The 26,018-nt window shown below is 38.4% G+C and overlaps 1 protein-coding gene across 4 annotated transcripts in view; it reads right to left on the bottom strand.

Moving 5' to 3' along the window:
* kalrna (kalirin RhoGEF kinase a) overlaps window positions 1-26,018 on the bottom strand; it is a 230,372-nt gene that overhangs the window by 139,403 nt on the left and 64,951 nt on the right. For all 4 annotated transcript variants that reach the window (XM_084421559.1, XM_084421561.1, XM_084421558.1 and 1 more), the window contains exons 2-6: window positions 14,046-14,123; window positions 11,291-11,405; window positions 4,942-5,134; window positions 4,222-4,734; window positions 457-579 (exon numbers count right to left, since the gene is read on the bottom strand). In XM_084421559.1, coding sequence (XP_084277685.1) covers window positions 457-579; window positions 4,222-4,734; window positions 4,942-5,134; window positions 11,291-11,405; window positions 14,046-14,123 — 1,022 coding nt within the window. The remainder of the gene's footprint in view (window positions 1-456; window positions 580-4,221; window positions 4,735-4,941; window positions 5,135-11,290; window positions 11,406-14,045; window positions 14,124-26,018) is intronic.

Raw genomic sequence — 26,018 nt, 5'->3', positions numbered from 1 at the left:
GAAAAACCTCATTGTTTCTTGTGCGTCAAGCAAGCACATTTAAGCTGCAGTTTATAAAGTGATTGAGTCTCCTCAGAAGACTTGGATTAAACCGTTCAAATCATATGGTTTACTTTTACAATGTCTTTATGAACTTTTTGAAACATTTTCTAGTGTGGACTTTTAATGGATGGACAAAAATGATGAGGGAATATTAAAAAGATGATGGGTAAGTAAATGATAACATACTTTTCATTTTTGAGGGAACTATCCCTTTACCACACTCTCATGATAGTTCCCAGGTACTGTATTTTACTATTTGGTATGAATTTGTATAGGGTTGTGTTTAGTGGCGGGCCTACAAATGTCAGATTGTACAAATTCATATGAAATCGCCAACCCAGAACTTTAAAGTAGTGACTTTCTACAACACCTACAATTTCTCAAAGCAAACAAAATCACCATGGAATGACGTACCATGGAGTTCATGGCGAAGTGGTTGTGCTGAGTCTGTAGCTCCACAGCATGCTGGTAGCTCACACCGATCTCTGTGTGGCTCTGAAGAAACAACTCCTTATTGTGACTGATCCAGTCAAACATCTACAGAGAGATGACAATAGAAAGTCAGTACATGTAATCCTGGACCATTGCTTTATGAAGTTCACTACGGTCGGTCGGGTTTCATATTAAACAGACAGCACACATAATTAATCAAACACACAGACTAGCGTACGACAGGCTCAGGACAGATAACAGAATGACAAATGTAAAAATTCCAACCGTTTAGTTTTAGCAGGCGATAAGAAATCCATTCATATAAGCATGTTAACATAGGGAGACATCACTGGATTAACAGCGTTTTGTGTTTTAGTAAGAAAAATGACGGATTGTGTACAATCAGAGAGGTTTGCTGGGGAGTTTGGTGTTTTGTCATGAATTACGATAAATCCACTTGTTGATAAAATGCTATGCTAAAACACAGATATCAGTTGTAGGAGCTTTTAAAGGATTTACACTGTCTGGAACATTCGTATAGCAATATTTTTTAAACATTAAATGCCTTTTTGTCAGTGTCAGAGTTTACCATTCCCATCTGTGACATCATATACTGTAGGCTACATACACTTGCAGACAAAAAGTATGTGAACCCTTAGGATTTACCATATATATGTATATAAGATGTATAAAATAGTCATAAAAAAAATATTTTCTCCACTTTAAAGATCAGTCCAAATTTTATGACTAGATTATTTACAAATTCTGAATGCTTTTTCAAAGGTATCTACATCTCTAAGCTGGCTTCTGAAGAAGCTAATTGGAGTCAGGATGGAGTCCAAACAATGAGACGATCAAATCAAATTTATGGCCAATTGATGCAGAAATCCATGCTAAATCATATACTGCTGTGACTGTACATGTTTTACACATCAAAGCTTTAGAGAAATATGTATTGCATTGATTAATTCATAAACATGGTTTAATTAACAGATGAAAATGCTACATAATGAATAATAAACAAAGATGCAAATACCAAAGTCATTAAAATTTTGTCCACATGTTTCACCACCATGGCCTTCACTGCTTTCTGAGTGACAAACAATTTATCCTTCAATACTGAATAACTATCCGAAATATATATTTAATTAGAACTGCAAATGAATTGTAATCAAGATAAGAGCTGAGAGACAGGATAATTGATAATCTAGTTGACTGCCTGCATTCCTATTATTTAAATGGATGGTTTAATCTAATAGGGCTGGGCTCGTTGTAAGAGTAGTTGGACAGAGGTATTAATTAGCAGAATGACTGCTTGCTCTTGGCCTTTTGACATAAGGAGGCCTGGCACAATGACAGACAAATGATTTTCAATCATGTTCACCCGCGACGAGTGAAAGGTTGTGTGTGCGGTTGCTAAAAATAAACGCCTGCGCTCTTAACTAAACAAAATCATCAGAACAAAGCACTTATGTGTACTTAGTATCAGACGGGCCCATGTGAGCGGCTCTCGGGCCCTTCAACTTGTGTCTGAACAGTTATCTCAAACTCACTGTTATCATGAAGTGGGGTGAAGTTAGTGTAAGGTCACATCTTAACCCCATAAAGCCTGTAATTTATTTGATACATTCTAAATTATCAACATGATCCAAACTTTGCTGGAAAACCTGTTGCACACAATCTATCTAAGTATGAGCTCCATATTCTCACAATATCACACTATGCCTGCCATTCTCTATATCATTTTCTGCACTCTACATATGTTTCATGGTTTTATATCCTGAATCATGATTGGGACTTTTGCTGTTTCCAACCAGCCTTTTATCATTTGCTCCTCACCTTTTTCGATTTACCTATTTTGGATAGGTCTTTCATATAAAACGGCAGAAAAAGTGCACCACATAGTACTCTAATTACCAAGTCAAGAAATTATACTGAATATACCAAGTATACTGTCAAGTATATACTTAAACCCATTTGGGTAACACTTCAATAAAGCAGTGTGTCCACCAAAGCGTTTTTTCCCCACGGCTATCGTATTTTTCCAATTGTTTTCAAAGTGAGCGCCACATTTTTAAAATGCCGGGTAGGGTTGCACCAGCCGTTCGTAAGTTCTTTCTAATGTTGGAAGGTAAAGTCCACACTAGAGGCTTAAAAACTACTTGCTAACTGTACTTTACTCTGTTGCACCATTTGTTCTTAAGGCAGAACGTAGCTAATAGGTCGTAAGCTCTCCGTAAAGTAATGCGTAGTCATATAATATGACGTTTACCCTCAATGATCCAAAAGCAGCCTTCAAATACGTGAGCAGAAATTGAGTTGAAATGCTGTGAATTTCAATTACCTTTCATTGGTTCACTCAACGCTGCGGAAGCCGTCGCTATGAGAATAACTTCGGAGTGACGAAAGTCTGAAGTCCTTATGCCATCACGCCATTTTATTGGCCAGAGAGATAGATAGATGAGGTTCATTCTCGCGTTACGCAGCACGTTTGAGCTTCTGCAAGAACCAATGAGGTTCATTCTCGCGTTACGCAGCATGTTTGAGCTTCTGCAAGAACCAATGAGGTTCATTCTCGCGTTACGCAGCACGTTTGAGCTTCTGCAAGAACCAATGAGGTTCATTCTCGCGTTACGCAGCACGTTTGAGCTTCTGCAAGAACCAATGAGGTTCATTCTCGTGTTGAGCTTCTGCAAGAACCAATGAGGTTCATTCTCGTGTTACGCAGCACGTTTGAGCTTCAGCAAGAACCAATGTGGTTCATTCTCGCGTTACGCAGCATGTTTGAGCTTCTGCAAGAACCAATGAGATTCATTCTCTTGTGTTGCACAGCACGTTTGAGCTTCTGCAAGAACCAATGAGGTTCATTCTCGTGTTACGCAGCATGTTTGAGCTTCTGCAAGAACCAATGAGGTTCATTCTCGTGTTGAGCTTCTGCAAGAACCAATGAGGTTCATTCTCGTGTTACGCAGCACGTTTGAGCTTCTGCAAGAACCAATGAGGTTCATTCTCGCGTTACGCAGCATGTTTGAGCTTCTGCAAGAACCAATGAGGTTCATTCTCTTGTGTTACGCAGCACGTTTGAACTTCAGCAAGAATCAATGAGGTTTGTTCTTGTGTCAGGAAGGTTCATTTCAGCTTCTTTTTATGTTCGCTGATCAATGTTAATATGTGCATAAAATTCTTAATTGAATCTATCCATCATATAAGCGATCGTGTCTCTTCAGAAAATGTGGGTTTTCTCTCTATTCATGTTAATTAGTTTTATGATCTCTTTATGATTTTTTTGAAGTGGTATAGTTGCATGGACTGTCATTTAAGAGACAGTGATCATTTCATTTAAAATAACTGCATTTGTGTTTCGAAGATGAAAGAAAATCTTACGGGTAATTAATGACAATTATTCATTTTTGGGTGAACTATCCCTTTAACTAACATCAACAAAGGTTAATAGATGCTGTAAAAATATATTGCTCATATTTAGTTCATGTAAACTAATGAATTAACATTGTAAAGTGTTACCCATATTTTCAATCTATTTGTGAAAGAATGGAATAAACCAAAGTTTTGGAAACACTTTGGAGTAATAGCACACCAATGCAATATATAGAGTAATAAAGAGTAATAGCATATATCAGTGTATTTTTTCCCAAAGTAAATGTTCCAAATTTCTCCAGCTCACACACACACGCAATAAACAGCCATAATTTTGTCAATTCACTCCAGGTTAAACCCGTGCTCACTGACCTTCTCTGCATCCTGTTCAAACAGTCGGAGCTGAAAACACTGATCCAGCTTCAGCTTTCTTAGGTGCCACATCTGGTGCAGGTGCTGTCTGGTGCTGTGGAGTTTATCCAGCAGACTGGCAATCTTCGGAACCACACTCTGGAAGTCGGCACTTCCAGAAATACAGTTCCTCCCTGAGAAGCCATCACTGGAGCGGATACACTGTAACAGTCTTTGCCCTTCGTGGTCCAGCTCTTCCACTGGAGCCTTCATCACCTTCTTCTTCAGCTGAGTGTGCTCATCGATGAGTCTCCGAGATCCCTCCACGTCCACCGGGAACTCCTTCTTAGCCAACATCTCCTGCAGATCTTCCAGGCGGGAGAGGAGGTGAACGGCACTGGCCAGGAACTCCTCGAGAGCGACCCGGAGCTCAATCCATTCCTCATGATTATATTCCAGAGATCCCTCAAAGTCGTCCGTTAACTGAGACGGGTCCACTAGTTTGGTCAAACCCTCCACAGACACCATGCTAGTCTGTCAGCGAGAAGAGAGAAACAGACATGTCAGTTTAGGGTGAAAGTAACTGATTGGATGTGAGCCATGAATGAATTCTAACATGGAAACATAAAGTTTGACTTTTTAACAGCTGAATCAATACACCAAACTCTGTGCAGACAAGCAGAGGATGATAGTTTAGAGTCTGGAATGGGGAAGACAGCTACTCAATAATTGCATTTTTACCTCAAAGGTGAACTTGGCACTGCCAAAGTTGGTCTTCTGTTTCTGCCAGAAGTTGTCTGGTTTGATGATGAGAGCGACGCAGATCTCGGCTGGAAACGCTTCCTGCAGGGTCTTCAGTAACGGCTTTATCAGTTCCCACTTAGAACCGCGCATATCAATAATCACAGTGAAACCTCTCTTACACACGTCCTCACTGAAACAGACAGAGAAGGAGAGATTTATAGCAACATACCAGAAGGAGTGCAACAATTAATAAGTAATTATTAGTTTACTAGACTACTAAATATAATAATAATAACAATACTGTTTGAAATCTTTCATTTAATTTTCATTGTCACCTTCACATTGTGAGTGCTTATTGAAGACAAGACCCAACACTTGTAAAACAGTTGCAGACCAGTTCAAATCAGTTGTGTTATTGTTACCTAAAATTAAATCATTGTAATATTTATATTTATTTACAATATATATATATATATAATAAGTAAAAATGCAATAATAAAGTACTTACAAATCATTAACAAACTATTAGTTTAGATTTAATTCATAGTTAATATACTGTAGTCTCTAAATTGTTAATATATTAATAAGCTGCATACAAGTAGTGAGTTCTTAATTTATTGTCACTGCAATTAGCCATAGTAATGGTATTGTTAATTAATTATTAGGAGTAAATAGTTCTCACTTTAGATTTTAACGGAAAATGGGAAAATATCATTAATTAAGTGTTTTAAACCAATCTTTATTAGAACTTAATTTTCAGTTGAATTAATATTCAGTTTTCCTTCAAATGTTTACGAAACACACACACATTTTTTTTAAAGGAACACTTAATACTAATGCAATTAATGTGCAATAAAGATTGGCTTAAAGCACTTAATTAATGACATTTTCCAATTTCCCAAGAACTATTTAGAGTAAATATATTGCTAACAAAGCATAAAAAAACATTATCTAATATGCGCTAATTAAACAGTTATAATTTGGTTAATTACAGTGACAATTAATGAAGAACTCACTATTTGTATATAGCCTATTAATATATACATATAAACAATGTAGAGACTACAAAATATGAATAATAATTTACTATAAACAAATAGTTTGCAATTTATTTGTAACTACTTTATTATTGTATACTTATGATAGTGTTAAAAATAAATATACAAAGCGTAAAATGACCTTTAAACGTGATTACGTAATGTGTGGTGCATCGCAGAGCTAGTGCAAGATGAGCATTTGTGGTTAAAAAGTATATATATATATATATATATTTTTTTTTTACATGGCCGATGATTTGTCTAGATAAGACTCTTATTCCTCGGTTGGGATCGTGTAGAGAGTTTGAAGCTGCACTGAAACTCACATTTGGACCTTCAAACCGTTGGACCCCATTGAAGTCCACTATATATAGAAAAATCCTGGAATATTTTCCTTAAAAACCTTCATTTCTTTTCGACTGAAGAAAGAAAGACATGAACAGCTTGGATGATGTGGGGGAGAGTAAATGATCAGGAAAGTGAACTAATCCTTTGAGGTGTAAGGGAACATATACATCTGGTACCTTTCACACATAATCTGTGGAACTGATCAAATGAACATGACAACTTGTTGAACAATTTAATGCTCAATTTTGTCTTCTATGCATTTCTTACAAACTACAATATAATTTGAGTGTGGACCACTTTTGATGAGTATTCCTTTCTGACTCATATTAAATGAGTCACTTGACCCAGAGAAAAGGACAAAGAGAGAGAGAGCCAGAGAGAGGGGTGAGTGTGTATCCTTCAGACCAGAATGTGCAGCACATTTTGCCTCATTATTGCATTTAAACCACTTTTGTTCTTGAATTTCCATATAAATGATATCACTCAGAATCTCTTCTACCAAATATCAGCTTGGAACAGAACTGGGTCATTTGTTTAGGCACCTTTTAAAGAGTTCCTGGATGATTGTTCTCATCATGTTAAGCGGAAACAGCACAGCTTCTATTTCTGGCTCATGCTTTTGAGGTAGCGCGCAGAGACTGGAAGATAAAAATAACCCTCCAGTGATTCATTGATGGTAAAATTAACAAAACAGATTTCTGTACGCCTCAAAGGGGGAAATAAAGATGACAGAAAGTCAGCACAAACACTGTGTGATTAGGATCCACATAAAGGCACATAAGCTTCTCTCATTTCCTGACATTCTAAGATCTGAGTGGGAAACTTGTCAAAAACAACAGCCGCAAATTCTAACACTTTACTCCTGCGATGGGACGAACTATTGCCAAAGCCACCCTGTCGACTTTGTGTTGAGTAATTCAATAGCTGGACATAAACACTCAACACAGCCTTGAGTTTTCATCCCACACAATCTAAATCAAGAAAAAAAAAAAAGAACGTGCACATTCACCAAATGCCATCACAGACCTTAGTATAATTTGTTTTATTTATCACAAAAACACTTGATAGAGATGATTTTCTACCTATTATTGTTGTTGCTGTGGCAAAAAATGTGTGAAGATCTGCTGTTAGAACAATGCAAGAAGAAGCATTTGGTTCAGAGAGGGGGATCAAGAAATGATAACTACAAATTAAGAATTTGTTCCCATTACTTTGTTCCCATTTGTTTTGTTTTTTGTTTTTGTTTTAAATCTTGACCAAGTTGTACTATTTTGTTCTCTCGTAAATTGTGGTCATGATTGAACTAAATTAAAAGAGATAACAAATTAGTACAACATGGCAAAGATTGACCTAAAATGAATAAATTAATTAATAAAACGAGGCCACGAATTAATAAAGGGGCTTTCGCACTGGGTAGTTCTAGGAACTAGCCACCAGGGTGGTTCCCCGAGAACTAATTGTTCCCCTAGGAACATTTTCCTGGTTGCATTCGCACCGTCAGTAGGAACTCTGAAGTGACGTAAGCCGCACTTGTTGTGACCTTTATTTTGACGGCGTGGCAGACCTTTATTTTGACGGCGCTGAGAACTCAAGCCAGAGCCTGAGCTCATAGTGCTCGCATTCTCCGTGTTCATATAGTTTACGATCTGTCTAACAGTCCTGTCTAATACATTATTAGATAGAACTGTTATACATAGAAAGTAGACAGTATTTGAAAAGGTATTAGCATATGCCATGTGGTTGATGTCCAGTGTTGCTAGCTGAGCAGAAATACATAATCAGGTTTGGCTTGGTCCCCTCAAAGTTGTGTTGCATTTTCTCCTCAGCGTAAAGGTTAAGAGGCCCATCTATAATGTTTTTCATGTTCGTAGGGTTAGTTTCTGGAGTAAATATATAGGCTATAATCTGAGTATTTAACTGTTTTTTTTTTTTTTTTATGGCGGGTGCTGGTATTCGGCCAATCATCGTACACTAACGTCACTGATAGTTCCTATACTGCTGGTTTAGACCCTACTCTGAAGTAGGAGCTAAATTAGTTATTCCAAAAGGAGTTCCTAGAACTGAAATCATTCTCAGTTCCTGTGATGCGAACTCGCCATAAAGCGGGTACTTCCGCCAATAGTTCTAGGAACTATGAAAAGGTTCCTCCGGTGCGAAAGCCCCTTAAGTTAGGGAACAAATTCTTAATTCTATGATATCTATTTATAATGATGTCCAGGTGATGAGTGGCAGGTGTGCAGATAATCAGTAACAGGCACGGGGTTATGGGAAATGGAGTGAAAATGTGTAATTTTTATATTCGGGAGATGGAGCCCTCTGGTGGTGAGTGGGAGGAACCACAGAGGCTTGATTTGTGACACTATTTTTTCATCTGCATGTCATGGGGCTCCGTATTTATTAAATAAAGTCATGCAACAGACTCTGATTTTATCTTAAGCAGATCATTTAATTTTTATTTTTATTTTTATTTAATTCATTCTCCTTGAGGAAATACGTTTTTTGGTTATTTTTCAAATTTTTTGACATCGCTGCATCCGAAATCGCATACTGTATAGTAGGTACTACATTTGGTTTGAAATGTACTTCACAACCGTTAAAAATGTATGTTCTATATAGTATGAATGTAATCCAGACTTACTACATCCGTCAAATGACCTGGCTATTAGCATCAGTTGCGTAGCTTCACCGCCATTCATAAATTCTTTCCCGTGGCCTCATGGGACAGTAAAGTGTCCCTCAAATATACACTTCAGAATCTAGCCGGAAGTAGTGGGTAATGCATGTATTTTTCGCCTGTTTTTCGAATACTATGTACGGATCCTATTCAGACTCTGCTGGCATACTATTTTCACCTATTATATAGTGGGAAGATATTTGATTGTAGATGCGGCACGTTTTGTTTTTCCAATATTATATTTAGTCAATTGACTAGTAGCTCTGTCTTTTTATAATCAAGAAAAGCCCTTTTTACTCACAGTTGGTGTTAATGTTAGTGTTAATTTCGAATCCAGTTTAGCCACCAATAAACCATTTGTTTCAAACCCTTTTGTTTCATATAGAACTTAGCACAAGATGGCATTTATAATACTTCTATGATGCTTTCTGTCCTTTCTGGAGCTTCACAGCTCCTATCGAAAGTATGCTTTCATTGAATGGAAAAGAGCCACACTCTTCAAAACATTTCCTTTTGTACTCTAGAAGTAGGTACTTCTAGAAGAAGGTCAAGTCATACAGGTTTGGACATGAGAGTGAGTAAATAAGATAGAATACTAATTTTAATGTGAACACGAGCGCAGACAAGAATCAAAAGAGCGTGTCACAAACAGAGTGCAGGAAGCACAGGGCATGAATCATAGCCTGAAGGGAGGTTTGCACGCTGACTCAATAACATTGATTTCCCTTCTTCGCCAAACCAGCAGCCTGCACTGCTTTACACTGATCCGACACTGATGATGCAAGCACTGCTCCCGAGTGGAAATCGAACTGGGCCGGGTTCTGTGTCTAGTGTGATATTTATACATCCATAATGGATGTGGATGACTTGTTCTTCTTGCTAACGAGGATATCTTTTGGTTGACAAAATGGAAAGCCCAGTTAATGCAAAGCGTGGAAGAACAACGCTTTCATTCAGACCCTCCTATACTAAACACACACATTTCAGAGACTTAACCACATCACATCGTGAAACAGGGTAACTGATACCTCTCAGTGAACCAGCATTGCACTTTTCATTTCATCTGCATGAAGTTTAAAGATGTTTTGCGTTAAAGAGCAGCTGAAGGGACAGAAGCTCAGATGCCTGTGGGCACCGACACATCAAAACACTATGAGCTCTGATGATGAATCATGGCTTGTGGGAAAGGCTTAGAGACAGGGGTTTCCATCCCTTCCTTTTTCTTTTTTCAGTTTCTTTCTCTCTTTCTCCTAATTAAACTTGTATTAAGTCCATCTTTGTTCACAGCTTAGCTCACAGACTTTGATGCTGACATCTGAGGGCAGTGACAGCATTGATCAGTGGCCCAGTCAGGTCAGCTGTATTCATAACACCAGCCCTGTGTGTGTGTGTGTGTGTGTTTCAGGGCTGGTGCCTATTACATACAACTTTCTGCATTTTTACATTTTCCAAAAAAACTCATTCTGTATGATTTACAAGCTTGTGTTACTCTTAAAATAATAAATGATACATTTTATATAAAAGAAATAATAAAAGTGCTAGCACCCCTCCAGTTCTACTGGCACCGCTCCAAACAGGATTTGAACCGGCATTTCAGTCATGGGATATGCTAACAAGGACGCTAAAGACCGCTGCCTCTTGCGTACCTCTTGAGGTTTACTCGCACAGCTCTTACTACCTGGCCTTCATTACACTCACCCTCTAAACCTCACTCCCATCCGGGTCACGGCACCAAAGCAACCAACCCCTACTCGACCCACTCCAAACGGGATTCGAACTGGCGTTTCTGGCATAGGAGGTGGGCACGCTAACAAGGACGCTAAAGTCACTAGTGCGCCTCTTAAGACCAGGGGAGTGAGGTTTACCTGCACAGCTCTAATTAGCTGGCTTACATTACACTCACCCCTCTAAAGCTCACTTCAATCTGGGTCACGGCACCAATGTAACCCCTCCAGTTCTATTTGTACCACTCCGAGCAGGATTCGAACCAGTGTTTCCGGCATGGGAGGCGGGCACGCTAACAAGGACGCTAAAGACCGCAGCATCTAGCGTCAGTCAGCCACTTTACCAGGCCAGCTACTCCATTACACATGCTCTACTGCTTGAGCTACAGGAAATGATTTCTTATAACTCTAGTACTGAGGCTGTCTGCCCTGAAAACAGCTCGGGGGGTAAAGCAGAGACCTGTTTATACAGGATAAAGACACATTACCATCCATAATGCTCATGTCTGCTCTACAGTTAGTTTATTCTGAGATGCTAATGCACACATTAATATAAAGCTCACCTGGGCACAGTTGACAGGTATGTTACAAGTCGTCTCAGGTCCTCATGTTTTATTCGGTCATGGTTACTCCTAGCGGGAAAGGTCAGGATGGGGCCACCTCTCTTATCACGACCTCCTGTAAACGACCCAGAGAGAACATGAAGCCTTGCACACATGACACTCACAACAGAGCATGTCTAGTGAGCTTCCAACCAAAACAGCATTTCTGAGCGTAGAGGTAAAGTATGTTTATGGAGCGCCTAAAGGTAAGGAGTCTGGGAAGTAAAAAAATAATAAAAAAGCCAGATTTTTGCAATTCATCCGCTCAGTTTAAAAACAGTACTCACAGATTCTTAAATTATTCCCCCAGTTTAACAAATCACACCCATGGATTAATAAACCATACCGATGAATTTTCAATCTGTGCACTTAGATTTGTAAACCGCAGAGCTGTAATGTCCAAGGGTCAGAAAGTAAAAGTCCTGCCATATGTTTATTCCACCCATGAACTCAGCCAGCTGATTTCACTAATTAGTTCTATCTCCTGGCTGAAAAAACTGTGCTAATTAGCAAATCCAGGTGCTTGGAACAAAATACTGAGGAGGACTTTTACTTTCTGAACCTGGACTCCTCTAGTAAAACGTACCTTTGGTTTTTCAATCTATACCCACAAATTCATAAATTTAGTTTTTGCAATCTGCTTCCACAGTTTCGCAAACTGTACTTACGAATTTGTGGCTCATCTCACATCTCACAAGATTAACTGGTACACAAATCACTGCACCTCAACAGTATTTTGATTTTTGGATGTCATGCTTGAAGAAAATCAGTCAACTTGGCCAGCTGTAAATAGGTCAATGCATGTGAAATAGCCGCAGGTCAAAATCTGTAAAGTTTAGAGTAAACACTTCTACACCCAAGCTGAGAGATATATATTTCATAGAAGAATCCCATCACATCAGGATCAGTCAATAACAGATCTTATTCTGGATGTACTGTAGTAATTCCCAGTGCAATAAACGGGTCATGACATGGATTTTTTTTTTTGTATCTATTCCTGCTTCCTGGAGGTTCACTTATAATGTTTTTTGCACAAAAAAAATATGGAAAAACGGTTATTTTCATTCCTCATTCTGAGTCTCTCTCTGGAATGATCCATTTTTAAGGGGTGGCTCCTTTAAGGCTTGTCAGTAAACGGCCACTGTTATGATTGGCTAATGTCACTGTGTAGGAAACGGTATCAACGTCCACTTGCTATTGCACGTGAGTAAGTGTTTTAAAAATATTATCCATATAAAACCTTAATTTACAGGCACAGCATAATGAAATCATGTACTGTTTGTGATGCAGCTGCTGTCAGATCCAATACAACTGACTGCTTCATCTGTCAACAAAAGTTTCTTTGCAAACTCTCCATTACACTTTGCCTCATTTACAAAACAATCTGCAGTCAAATGCTCCGAACAAACATATAATCCTCCTATATGATCAATACCATTAAAGGGGTCCTATGATGCGATTATCTTGTTTTCCATTTTCTTTAGTGTGTTATGTAGCTGTCTGTGCATGTATAAGATCTGCAGAGTTATAAAGCTCAAAGTCTCACAACCAAAGAGGTTTCTTCTTTGTAAAAGTTGAGGCTCAGCCACGCCTTCCTAAAACGCTTCATTCAAATACAAAGGCTGATTCTAAAAAGTGGGGCAATTCCATCTTTGCAAGTACAGTCTGGCGCATCTGACTCACAGACACAGTAAGTATGTTTTCATATTTTAAGAATTTTCTATTGACTATTCAAAAGCGAGTTGTGAGCAGTACAGAGTAGCGCTTGTTTGTCGGGCCAATCATAATGCACTGGATCGCTGGCCAAACAGAGCACACCGCGCTTTTCAGAACGATGAGCTTTGTAAAAATCGACGTGTTTCAGAAAGGCGGGACATAGAGGAGCAACAATAATGTATGGTATGTGTAAAATAAAGACTTTTTTTAACCTAAAACCGCATAAACACATTGTATTAAACCAAATACACAAAATAATGTTCTTTTTAGAACCGTCATATGACCCCTTTAAAAATAAACCCTGCACTTCTGAAATTTCCACAGAAATGAGCTGTTTAAACAGGACGCGCCAAATTAAACGTTCCTTTAAGCTTTCATTTGTCCACATGTAGGCAGACTCAAGCGCATGGACTCGAGTACTTCAGAAAGTGAATGTGCATCTGTATACTGTATCCAGTGTAGACAGCGACAGTGATTATAATGGTCTATTTGCTTTTATTTACCAAGTGTAGGTAAATGTCAGCCGTTAAGCAACTAAACGCCAGTGGGCGGGGCCTATATTGTGATGATTTATAACTGTTCGTAGAGGTTTTGCTCTGGAGGCAGGCATATGCAAATGTATTTGCCCGTGTGATGTCACAGATTCCACAGTATCCAAACGAGTCATTTTTGGAGCTTGCTTAAACAAATGCTTTGTATATAATGAGGAGGATGATTTAAGCTCTGAAACTGACCGGATGTTTTAATGGTACAAATAGCTCTCATATGTCAAAAGATGTCATGACCCCTTTAATGTTCGAATGTTCTGTATTCCCTTATTCTGCATTCATCATTTGGTTTAGCCCAAAAAAAACAACAAAAAAAACAAGTTCCCCACCAGCTGGTACACCACCAACACCATAGCCAAACAATGAAATCCCAATGCCAAACGTAATTAATTCTCAAACCATGAGAGTGAGTAAAAGATAACATTATGAAAATGAGAATAGATCACACTCACCTGATACAAACGCTATTTTTTCTCTCAGTACAGGAAGGACATCAGACGCCTTCACTATGCCTTCACTTCTGAAAGACCCTGTGAATGAAAATAGAGAAAAGCAAGATTATTTTCATTTGCAATCTAATTTTCACTTATTACATTCCAACATAATACATAATCTCAAACAGGAAATACACATAGGCTACTGAATGGTTCAAAATTGGAAAGCTGCATCCTCCTTACACTAGTCCTTCTGAGGCTTCCATGTCCTCCTCAGCTACGTCATAATTTTTGAAATATACATTATATTAACAAACTATTATTGCAATACAGTGAAAGACAGCCATCTGTGGTCAACACATCTGACATATTAAATAATCTGATTAATTTAAAAATGGAAATGTTGCATTTTCAAAACCAGTGGCAGGTAAAATTGAAGATCATTGTTGAAGCTGAAATTGGGTTTAGGAGAAATGTCTAAGACATTTAAGATGGCTCTTAAGATCAAGATATCATAAAGATAACCGAGAACTCCATTAGACCTTCTGAGCCATGAAAACGCAACCCCTAAGCAATAAAATGTTCCACTGGGTCTACAGTAAACTCCTCCACACACAAACATCTTCCTTCCTGTCCACATCTATCTCCTCTGTATTTATCATGACCAACCCTCTATCCCTCAGTCTGGACTTTTTAATCTGACTATCAAAAAGCAGCAGAGCCCTCAGAGAGAGATGATAAGAGCCATCATAAACACTCAGAATACAGGATGAAGCCGTCTGAAGCGAGGTGTCTCCTCATTATTACACTCCTCCCTGAGGACTCTCTCTTCTCAGGAATGGATCAATGCTGCTGATTCTTCACATTAAAGGCACACTGCTAATGAATGACTACATTACAGAGGTTCAGAGAGGAAGATGATAATGAAAGAGCTTCAGCAGTCCGGCTGCCCTTACGAAAAAAAAGTATAATTCAAGTTCATTTTATGAAGTATACTTGAGTAATGTTCAAGTATATTTTTAAGTATACTTTATGTAGTAAGTATACTAGTCAATATGTACTAGTAGTAAACTTGTAAGTGTACTATTTTAATACCGCTTGGGACTAAATTGGCCCACTTGAAGTATATAAAAGTATATGTTTAAGTGTACTCTAAGTGTAACAGTAGTAAACTTTAAGTGCACAACTAGTTCATAATTATGTTTCTCATTTGTACTGCAAGTGAACTTATGAGTATACTAGTAGTTTACTATTTTAATACTTGTAGCAACTTTGAAGTATACTCTCAGTAAACTACTAGTTTAGTAGTTTTATAATATAAGTTTTCTTTTAATGTACTCTCAGTAAACTACTCGTTTTCTTTAAGTGAACTTAACATCATACTTATAGTTTACCATTTATATAGTATTTTTGCTCTTTTAGTGTACTCTCAGTAAACTACTAGTTTAGTAGTTTTATACCACAAGTATACTAGAAAGTGTTATTTTAGTGTACTCTCAGTAAACTACTAGTTTAGTAGTTTTATACTACAAGTTTTCTTTAAGTGAACTTAACATTATACTTATAGTTTACTATTTATATACAATTTTTGCAGTTGCAGTAGGCCCCGATACTACTATGTTCAAATGTTATTTTTTATACTTGAAAAATACCTTTAACTGTACTTTAATTTTAAAAACATTTTATTAGCTTCATGCATCCTTTTTTATCAACACTTGAATGTCGGTAAGTTTCATAAAGAAAGGCAACATTTTAAACAAAATAGTTGAGAAAATCACATTTTTGTCAAAGACTACGCCTTGATCAGATTCAGAACGATGATCAAACACAGATGGAATAAATCGAGTCCGACACTCCCACAGCTTCAGTCGTTTTCTCTTCATGGGTTAGGCCTACGCTTCATTTCATTTGGAAACATTAAGCAGTTTTGATTTACAAGCTGTTTAATGTTTGATGACCACATTAGTTTACATTTGAGTGAGCAATCTTCTATCACTTGTTTCAGCTTCTTCTTCTCCTGTGTTTTGATCAGGAGATTCTGTACTAGAAGATGTGTCGTAGCGCCCCCTACCGTATACCAGTGAAAACCAGGGGGGCAGCGTTTCATATTATGTTGAAGCTTCCCCGGGCGCCGCCATTGGCTATCAGACCATCACCTGCTGTTAGCATCCCATTGACTCCCATTCATTTTGGCGTCACTTTGACAGCGAATAACTTTACATCTGAGGCGTTTAAAGAATCCATTTGTCCATTATTTATTTCTAAAGAAACACGAAAATGTATAAAATATCCATTACCTTGTAGGCTCCATTACCTTGTATCTTACGTTATGGCCCCGTAGAAGCAGTTTTTGTAAAAATAAGCTAACGATTGCGTCATAACCACGCGACTCTCTGTCGCACAGTAGAGAGATTACCGTATGGACAGGAGGAGAAGCTCGCGGGCAATCGGGGGGACATGGAGGCAAAATGACAAAATAATGAATCAGAATACTTAGCAAAAGTTACTCCTGCTCCTAGCTCATGGACAGCTCCTACTCACACTCTCCGTCTCTGCAAGTTTCGGAAGGGAATGATTCAGATTTCGCTTGGCACAGCTACTAGAAGACAGACGGGTTGCTCACGTCACATCTACGTCGTCAAGCTCAGTGTGAGTCTGCGCAGTACGCTCGACCATCAGGAAGTTAGTGCCTCTAATTGACTTCACTTGTCTCCGTTGAATCCAATGGGGTCGCTGTGTCCAGTTTATATACTGTCTATGGTGAAAACATGGATAGCTGGAAAATTCAGTCAATGGAGGGGAAAAGTTGAATTAAAGTAAATTCCTATGTACTCCAGTGGACTAGCCTACACAAAAATTCAGGTACGCAGAATTAGAAACATATTTGTTTTATATCAATATTTTAATCAATATTTTCAAACAAAGTTTTATAAGACTGTATACGAAAACCGATGTAAAAAAGTATATTTAATAGGCTACTCGATCAAAAGAGTTAACACAACTACAAGCCAAGTATACTTTGAATAATTAAACTTTTAAGTTTAATTTACTCGATCAAAAGATTGAGTACAAGTATAGGCCAAATATACTTGGACTTTTCTGTCAGTATAAGTCAAGTATACTTAAGTGGAATTTGAAGTATATTTCTGAGAAGTACATAAAGTATATTTCTGAGAAGTATATAAAAAGTAGACTGAAAGTATACTTTCTTATTTTAAGTTTAAAAGAAGTATACTAATAGCACACTTGAATAAACTTATTTTTCGTAAGGGTGATCAAATGCATCAGATTCAAGGCAGATGTAGTTCAGCAGATGATTGAAAACATGGATAACATGGATAAATTTGCCTAACCAATGATTCGGTACTATGATTTACTAGTTAGCAGCAGTAATTGATTACAATTAATTAGTTGGCGTGTAACATTCTCATTTGCCGTAGGCTCATTGGAAAAACATACCTCTAACTATATTTATGTGAAACTCTAAAAACGTAGCTATACATACATTTCACTGCGGTTCCCAGTTGAAGAGCGTTTAGGACCAGTCACAATGGTGCCATGACCCGGATGGGAGTGAGGTTTAGGGGGGTGAGTGTAATGAAGGTGTAGGTAAACCTCACTCCCCTGGCCTTAAGAGGCACTGTCTTTAGTGGCCAGGTTAGCGCACCCACCTCCTATGTTGGAGATGCTGGTTCGAATCCTGCTTGGAGTGGATCCAGTAGGGCTGGTTGCATTGGTACCGTGACCCGGATGGGAGTGAGGTTTAGGGGGATGAGTGTAATGGAGGCCAGCTAGTAAGAGCTGTGTGAGTAAACCTCAAGAGGTACGCAAGAGGCTGCGGTCCTTGAATCCGCCGGTTTGAATCCCACTCGGAGCAGTGCGAGTAGAACCGGAGGGGTGACACTTCACATAACCAGACTTATATGTATGGCTTTTGATTTTACTGCCGTGATATGTACAAAAACTGACATAATAATATGTTGCTGCATTCATCTGTTTCGAAAAATGTGCAAAACTTGATTTGAAAATGCCACTAAACATAATGTTTTGTCGATATTTTTGAAGCATTTTACTGGAAGCCTGTAAGTTTTACATGTGTATTTTTGCTAAAACCTTATTTGTCTCAGAATTTAGGAATAGGGTTACCAGACATTGACTAAAAGCACAAAACTCAAACTCTCTTCCATAGGCTCTTTACTGTCTCATTCTTGACTAAATAACCACATTATTTGACCAAATGACCACATTTAAAACATCGATATACAGTAGATGCAACAGTTTGAAACGTTTACTGTCCCGCATACTTCTTTACACACTACCCTAACAATACTAGTATACAGACCCTTAACTGCTGAAAATGCGTGCTAAATCAGGTGTGAGTCAATAGGAAATAAATCTGTACTATCTGGACCTCTAATAACAGGGTGAGTGGTGTTAGAGAGGTGGAATGAAGGAATAAATGAGAAAACAAGGAGAAACACAGGAGGCACAGAGTGAGGAATGGACTGAGAGGAGCAGTAATGGGGAAGAAATGAGGGATTGGATTACAGAAAGACTAAAGCTCAGACAGAGAGCTCAAGCTGCTCTATCTCCAGCCCCATTAATATGAGAGACAGCATCAGATCAAAGAACGGGCCGTCTGTCTGCGCTCAGCTCACTTAAACACCTGCATTAGTGCTCAAACTGTCTGTCCTCCTTGAGGGCGACTGGAAAATTTATAAAGGGAAGAGGGGAAGTGTACTTCCCTGTACCTTTAGCTTTCTCTCTCTAGATATATAGGGCAAGTCATTGATATTCTATCCATTGAGCATTGTTTTAGCAGCACCTCATTAGTATGAATGTTTTGAAGAACATCAATAACCTCTTTTGGTTGAATTCCTTCCCACTTGCACTTTCCCATTTCTCACCTCATTCTAATAAAGCTGTATTTATTTACTATTCTATACCATGCTGCAGGTCCAACATAAGTTGAGCTATATTGGCAACATTTCTGTGGCAAAATGTCCATTATTTGTCAATACAATTTATTTGACTTGTCCTTCATGTAAAAAAAAAAAAGCATCTTTACAGTAAAGACTTACTAAGGAAGTCTATGGGCTCATTGGATTTTAAAAGCAGAAACATTATGCTTGAGCATCATGCGTTTGGATAAATTATTTAGTAAACATTTTATTTTAGCTTTAAATTTGCCTAAATGTCTTTTTAAGGTGGGGATACCTTTCAATTAAACTGACGTATTTCATGTGTAAACAGAACTTTGCAATATGATCACAACATTGGAAAAGAAACATTATACAACTTCATATTATATACTTTTCAAATACTTTTACTTTTCAAATAGTATGTGTTTACCTTTATTTGATGATTGACATTATACCACAAATGCAGTCAATCGAGTCCTCCACCTCCCCAGCTCCACCTGCCTAGATCTGCTATGGGATTTATGTATGTTCTATTTATGCAGCAGCAGCATATCTTACATGCTCACTATTAGCAGTAACAAGTTTGCTCTGAAGAAGCAGCAGCAATAATCAACAGCAGTAGTAGTAGCATAGCAGATCTAGTCTGCCAAGACCAAATACATTAACATTGCCATATTCAATAACATGCTAAAACTATTCGGAGAGTTGTCATGATTGAAATATGTAATCTGTTTCACTCCATCAAGGATCACATCTTTGACAAGGAGCTGTGAATAAGTATTTTTAAGTAATTCTTCACAGGCATTTAATGCCTCTTCATTTCCTTTTCACTTTGGTCTTCAGTGCACTGATGAGTGAACTGGAAGTATCATTAAAATGAGTTGTAAGTGTGTTCAGAGAAGTTTAATGGAGGATCATACTGCGTGTAATAGCTTAGACCCTTTAAAGAAGGTCAAAGATTTCATTAGATAAAAAGTGAAGTAAGAAGGGTTGCTATATAGCAGTGAATGTGACATCACTAGGTTTTGTGTCTTGAATAGGGCCTCATTTTCATCTATTTACAGGCAGCATACAGTAGTTTTATCCTTTGTCAAGAGGCAGCTGGTAAGTGCTGAATGAATGTTAGTAGGCTGCAGTGAGCATTAGTGTTTTCAGCATCTTGAATGTGTTGAGAGGAAACAGTATCAGACAAAAACCTAGTTCCTCTAGTTTCTTCATGGTTGTCTACAGAACTGAAGGCCTCGCAATCATTCAAACGAGCGCTCTTTGTGACAATATAAACTACAAATTGCTTTTTATGAGTGCTTGTGCATTTTGTGCACACAGATTGGTCTGCTTTGGATCTTGTCTATGCATGTTTGTGCATCAGCAGCATTTATAAATGATTTTCTTGCCGTAGGAAAGCAGCGTGACCAGATTTAGTCCACCATGACCAATTCATCACTGGAATCTTTTTGTCTGTTACTATAATGATCCACAAAATGACAGAATACTTCTTATTAACACTAATAAAAAACAACAGTAGCAACACAGCAATTTTCCCAAACCCCCTCCTCCTGTTGTCAAGGACACCGTAACCCCCAGCAACACATCCACAAAGAAAACCAGGTCAAGCCCATCCCACTGAAAGAAGCTCTGGCCTGCTTTCTCCAGCATGACTCTGGTACAGCTGAAACATGTATCTCAGGACAGACCAGAATTACAACACACACTCAAACACTGATATCTTCAAAGCAATTTTAGCATATTGCCTATAGCAGTGGAGTACAGCAACCATATGCTGATTGGATGCTTTGTTTCTGTCCTCGTAAAGAAAAGGAAAACGGAGATTCAGGTAATCCACAACATAGGATCCAGAGACTGGATTGAACAAAACACAAATCCCATTTAAACGGACCCCCATATTGGCTCAGTAAATCAAGCTGTTGTGGACACATGGGGATCCTGTACTGTACTTGGTGTCTGAAATATGCCTGCATGGCTCAATACACATCCAGTAGGTCAATGACACACATGTTTGCTAATGCTCTGTAATAGAAGAGATCATCAGTACAAACAAATAGAGATCATTCCCGTGAGTGTGCAAAGTAAAAAAGGGACCTCTGACACGACAATATTTCTGTGTCCAAAAAGCACCTTTCTGAGGTCCCAAACATTTCACTTAACAAAAACAAATCATTATTTTATTTTTTTCATTGAGAAAAAAGTGCACTTTATTGTATTAAATGTGCACTTGTAGTGTACTTAAAACCTTAAAAGTAGATTTTATTTTAAATAAACTGTAATTGCAATAAAAGGCCACTTAAGTGTTAAAGTTTTACTTTAAAGCACATCTTAAATCTTCATGAAGTACACTTATTTTAATGCGTTGACTACTTAATTTATAATTTATTTGTATTTATTTTATCATTTTAATTTATAATGAATGTTATTTGATATTACATTTAAAATGAATATATTTTAAATATACTAAATGCAACTTCATCATTACAAATGTTTAATGCAAATATATTTTGTAACTATACATTATACATCACATACAGGGCTTGACATTAACTTTTTTGCTCAACAGCCACTGTGGCTAGTGGTTTTTCAAAGTTACTAGCCACTCAGCTTTTCACTGGCCACAATTTTGACATCGATGCCATGGGGAAAAACTGCCATCTAGATATTTTTAATATTATCTCATAATTTGGCAGCAGGAGTATTATGCTGCTGTCACTTTAAGACCTGATGCACGGCTCTATTATACTGTTACACATGGGTTTTCTTTCTCAACTGTTTACGTTCACTTACAATTCATTTTTACATTATTTTTTGCATATTTGACTGTTTAAGCACAATAAGTATACAAAAAGATCTCAATTTAGTACTGAGAGGCGGCTTTATGTGTGTGCACTTTGGATGTGAGCACAAAATCTGTGGGAAAAAGTAAAATTATGCGCAGTCCCACAGCAAAATTCAAGCCATGTAACACCAAAAATATTCATCCAGATCAAATTAAACAACTGAGTGAGGAGAGGCGGGTTTGTGTGTCACTCGCTGTCGGAGAGATGAGAGAGAGAGAGAGAAAGTGCAGCTTATATTGTGTATATATTCACTGGAAAATTAGTATTGGAAGCGTTTCAGATATTTCAGTATCCATATGTATCGAAAAATCTATATTTTTTTTTACAACACTACCTTGTAATTAGTTTATTATTTCAGATGCCTTTTTAAAATGCTACAATTGAAATAGTATAATGTTCATGTCAAGCCCTGATCATCACAAGATGTACGTAAGTCCCACTTAAGTGGGTAAAAAAACAGCATTGCAGTTAATATAAATTTAAACTATAATAAATGATCATTTAATTGCAATTAACATGTAGTTAAGTGTTCGAAAACTTTCACTTAAGCATATTAGGTATTAAGTCTACTTAAGTATATTTTAAAGTATTTTATTTTTACATAGTAAGTGCTTTTTTAGACTTATGCTAAAGTGTACTTCTTTTTAACAATGGTGAAAAGAGAGTTCCTGGCTCTTGTACAGAAGGAAAATGACATTTTCTGAAGAAATTGTGAGTGCTGTTTGCCCTCGCAAAACTCACCACCACAATGATAGAGTGTTTTTGGTATTTGTCAGTGCAGTTTAGTGTTATTGCTTCAATGTGAGATCATTGTTAGTGTGTTGCTGTCCAGTTGTTTAGCGTGTTCTGGGTTGTTGCTATGGCATTGCAACATGGTTGCTTATTGATAACTCGCTACCAAATCTCTATTATACTTTGGTCTCTAGAAATGACTCATGTCCCCATTTTCAATGTAAGTATATCAGATTTCCCATATTATCTTCCGTCATGGCAAAAACTGTTCATTTAGTCTGATAATTTAGAGAAGTAACAGTACACCTTTTCTCAATAAGCCCTATGATCTGAAGTATCATTTATGACTTACCATGGGTTTAATGCTTAGCGGTTAGCTTAAATCCCCAACCGAGAGCAATAGTAATCATAATGCTTGCCTTAGCAAACACCACTAATTAAAAGCATGATTACACTCATAAGAAATCAGGCAAAGATTACCCTCAGGCCTACACACACACACACACACACCATGGACTGAGAGCTTGGCACTTGACAGCACTGACTCCTGCTATCTAACAATCCACCAGGCAATGAAAATAAACACACACACACACACACACACACACACACACACACACACACACACACACACACACACACACACACACACACACACACACACACACACACACACACACACACACACAAAGCTGCACCATATGTTTTCTCACCAACAGTTATCACACCACAGTTTTCTAACCAAAACCTCATGACATTCCTTCACTTGTCACATGCAAAAACACTGAAAAATCTATGAAGTATTGATGTAGAATGCACGCCACCCAACTAATTAGAAGCTGAGAGGGGAATCAATGTGCCACCAGGACCGTCAGTATGACCTGCAGCGAACAAACCTAACTAATGTCACGGAAAAAAACACATCAAACCCAATACACCAGCATTACGCACATTACACGTACAAAAATCAAACCACATCACACCCACATGAATGAATAAAGAAACTAAACCAGCCAATTAACATTATGTAGTTAATATCTATTATGTTTGCAGTTTTTTCCACTATTTTTGGAGTTGAGATACTATTGTAATGAAAGTAAATATGAGATGTTTTCGTCATAAACCACACACAACAGAAAAAAAAAAAAAGCCTTCATAAAGCTTTAAAAAAAAGCCTGGATGTTTTGATAGCTTTAACTGAGACCATGACATCTATAAATCTCCTTTATAAAGTATAACTTTTATACGGGTTGAAAGTCGCTTCTCATCCTGATAGCAATCAATAATATAAATGGTCGAAAAAATAATAATATATATCTTTTGTTGAAGTCTCAGGACCAAAAAATATGTTCCTCCAATCATTGCATTCAATGCGAAATGCATCTGCAGCAGTCAGGTGGTACAAGTCAGAGCCCTAAGAAAATTCTGAGTTCCCTTTCAAGGTTCTTCAATTTTTCAAGTTTCTCCCTTTTAGTTCGGTTGTTTCCTACCGGTCCTCCATTTCAGGACGCTGGATTGGCTTCTCAAGCTATACTAGAGACAAGTCTTGAGAGGCTGGTTCCTAGTAGTCTCTAGTAGTAGTCTCAGCCGTAGTCGTCTTGGGATAAGACAGATCTGAGGACAGTCGTTATCTCGAAGAAGGCTTCGACTAAGAAGAAGTCCTGACGCTGAGGCCGTCAGACTTCTGAGGGCAGTCGCCTCCGGGGAGAAACGGTTTCCACCTCATCAAAATACGGTGCCCGTTTCTCCTCGGCGCCCTATGAAAAACGTTGGTCGAGTGGAAGTAGACCTGTTCGCATCTTAAGAGACGACGCCACGTCTGTGCGCATTTCCCCCGATCTCTCTGCTCCCGGGAGTTCTGGAGAGAGTTCGCCGGGACAGGGCCCGTCTTCTGTTAATAGGCCCGTTTTAGCAGGAGTCTATAGAGTCTCTCCTCGACGGCTGTCCTCTGGAGATTCTGCTCAGGGACTGAGGAATTCTCAACTGAGGTTGTTGAGACCATCCTCCACTCTAGAGCTCCCTCCACGAGAAAACTACACCTTGAAGTGGATATTTTTCACTTCCTGGTGCGGAGAGCACCAGCCGGACACAGTTATCTGCCCAGTGGTTGCAGTGCTGGAGTTCCTGCAGGAGCGTTTCTCCGCAGGTCTATCCCCCTTCACACTAAAGGTGTACATGGCGGCCTTAGCTGCTTACCACGTATCCTTGGGGATACACCTTCTAGTAACGTTTCCTTCATGGCACTGAGACCAAGAGGCTAGGAGTATGGTTGCTTCCAAAACATTATCGTCAGGAGTTCCCTCCAATATGTTTGTGATATGGCAGGATGTTGCCTCACCGCACATATTAGTGAGGTTTTTGACCTTGACCTCGGCTCCACTCCAGTGGTGCAGGTGCTTTAGTCTTGGTGTGCGCAGAGATTTCACACGGACAGACACTTCTTACTATGGCGTCGTGGATCTAGTGTTCCCACAGTGTCTTGACGCAGCTCAAGTTCCCTTGAAAGGGAACGTCTCGGGTTACGACTGTAACCCTGGTTCCCTGAAGAGGGAACGAGACGCTGTGTCACCCTGCCATACTCCCTGCATGCCTGTGAGCGACTTGCTTCAGCCTATCAGAAGCTAGTGACTGTTTGTTCCAGGTATGCGTAGAAGTTTCCTGGTCGATGACGTCACATGACGTTCCGTCACGCCATTGGACTGATTTCATAAGTGCTTCATGATGCAATCACGCAACATTTCGATGTTAATAACGCATCTGTGGAAAGGGTCCATTAGATACAACGTACATATTAAAATAGTATTAGTGTCAATCAATCAATCAATCACCACGTTCAAACCCAGAGCAGAGAGCATACAGACAGCCAGAGGAGTGTGTGACCCTGTCTTTCTGCTGATGTTCATTTGTGGTGACCTCACCTGACATCAACTCTCGGCTCAACATACACACTCATACATGCACAAACTCTCTGTCCCTCTCTTACATCATCAGACATCATCTGTCTCTGTGAGTAATTAAAACTGACCAATCAGGAGCTCAAAACATATTGACAGGAGTGTTTAAGGGATTATGGCGGGAAGGAGGCCATGAGACAGCGCATGTGCGTATGTGTGTTGGGAAACTCTGACCAAATTCTATGACATAACAGCAGATGGAGAGAAACCGATAATCAATCCGTGACTCAGATTACAGCAGAGCATGCATCTATAAAACAAACTCAAACAGCCACTCTAATACAGAGACACACTCGCAGAATATTTCATACACATGATTGACTTATGATTTAATATTTGAATATGTGTAGATATTTAAGTATAGTGCAGGTCTTACACACTTTATTTACATTTTAAAAGACAATGCAAAACTGATAAATGATTGACTTTTTTTACGAAAACTCTCAAATTCTTGTCCTAAAATTTAAATACATTTGCTATTAAAAAAGTTGTTTCTCACACAAAGTTTCCTTATCCTTGACTGATAAAGTAAAG

This window comes from Rutilus rutilus, assembly GCF_951802725.1.
Source record: "Rutilus rutilus genome assembly, chromosome: 10".
In the NCBI taxonomy this organism is placed as follows: Eukaryota; Metazoa; Chordata; class Actinopteri; order Cypriniformes; family Leuciscidae; genus Rutilus; species Rutilus rutilus.
The sequence above is the reverse complement of the archived record's forward strand: the minus strand, read 5'-3'. Positions and strand labels throughout refer to the sequence as shown.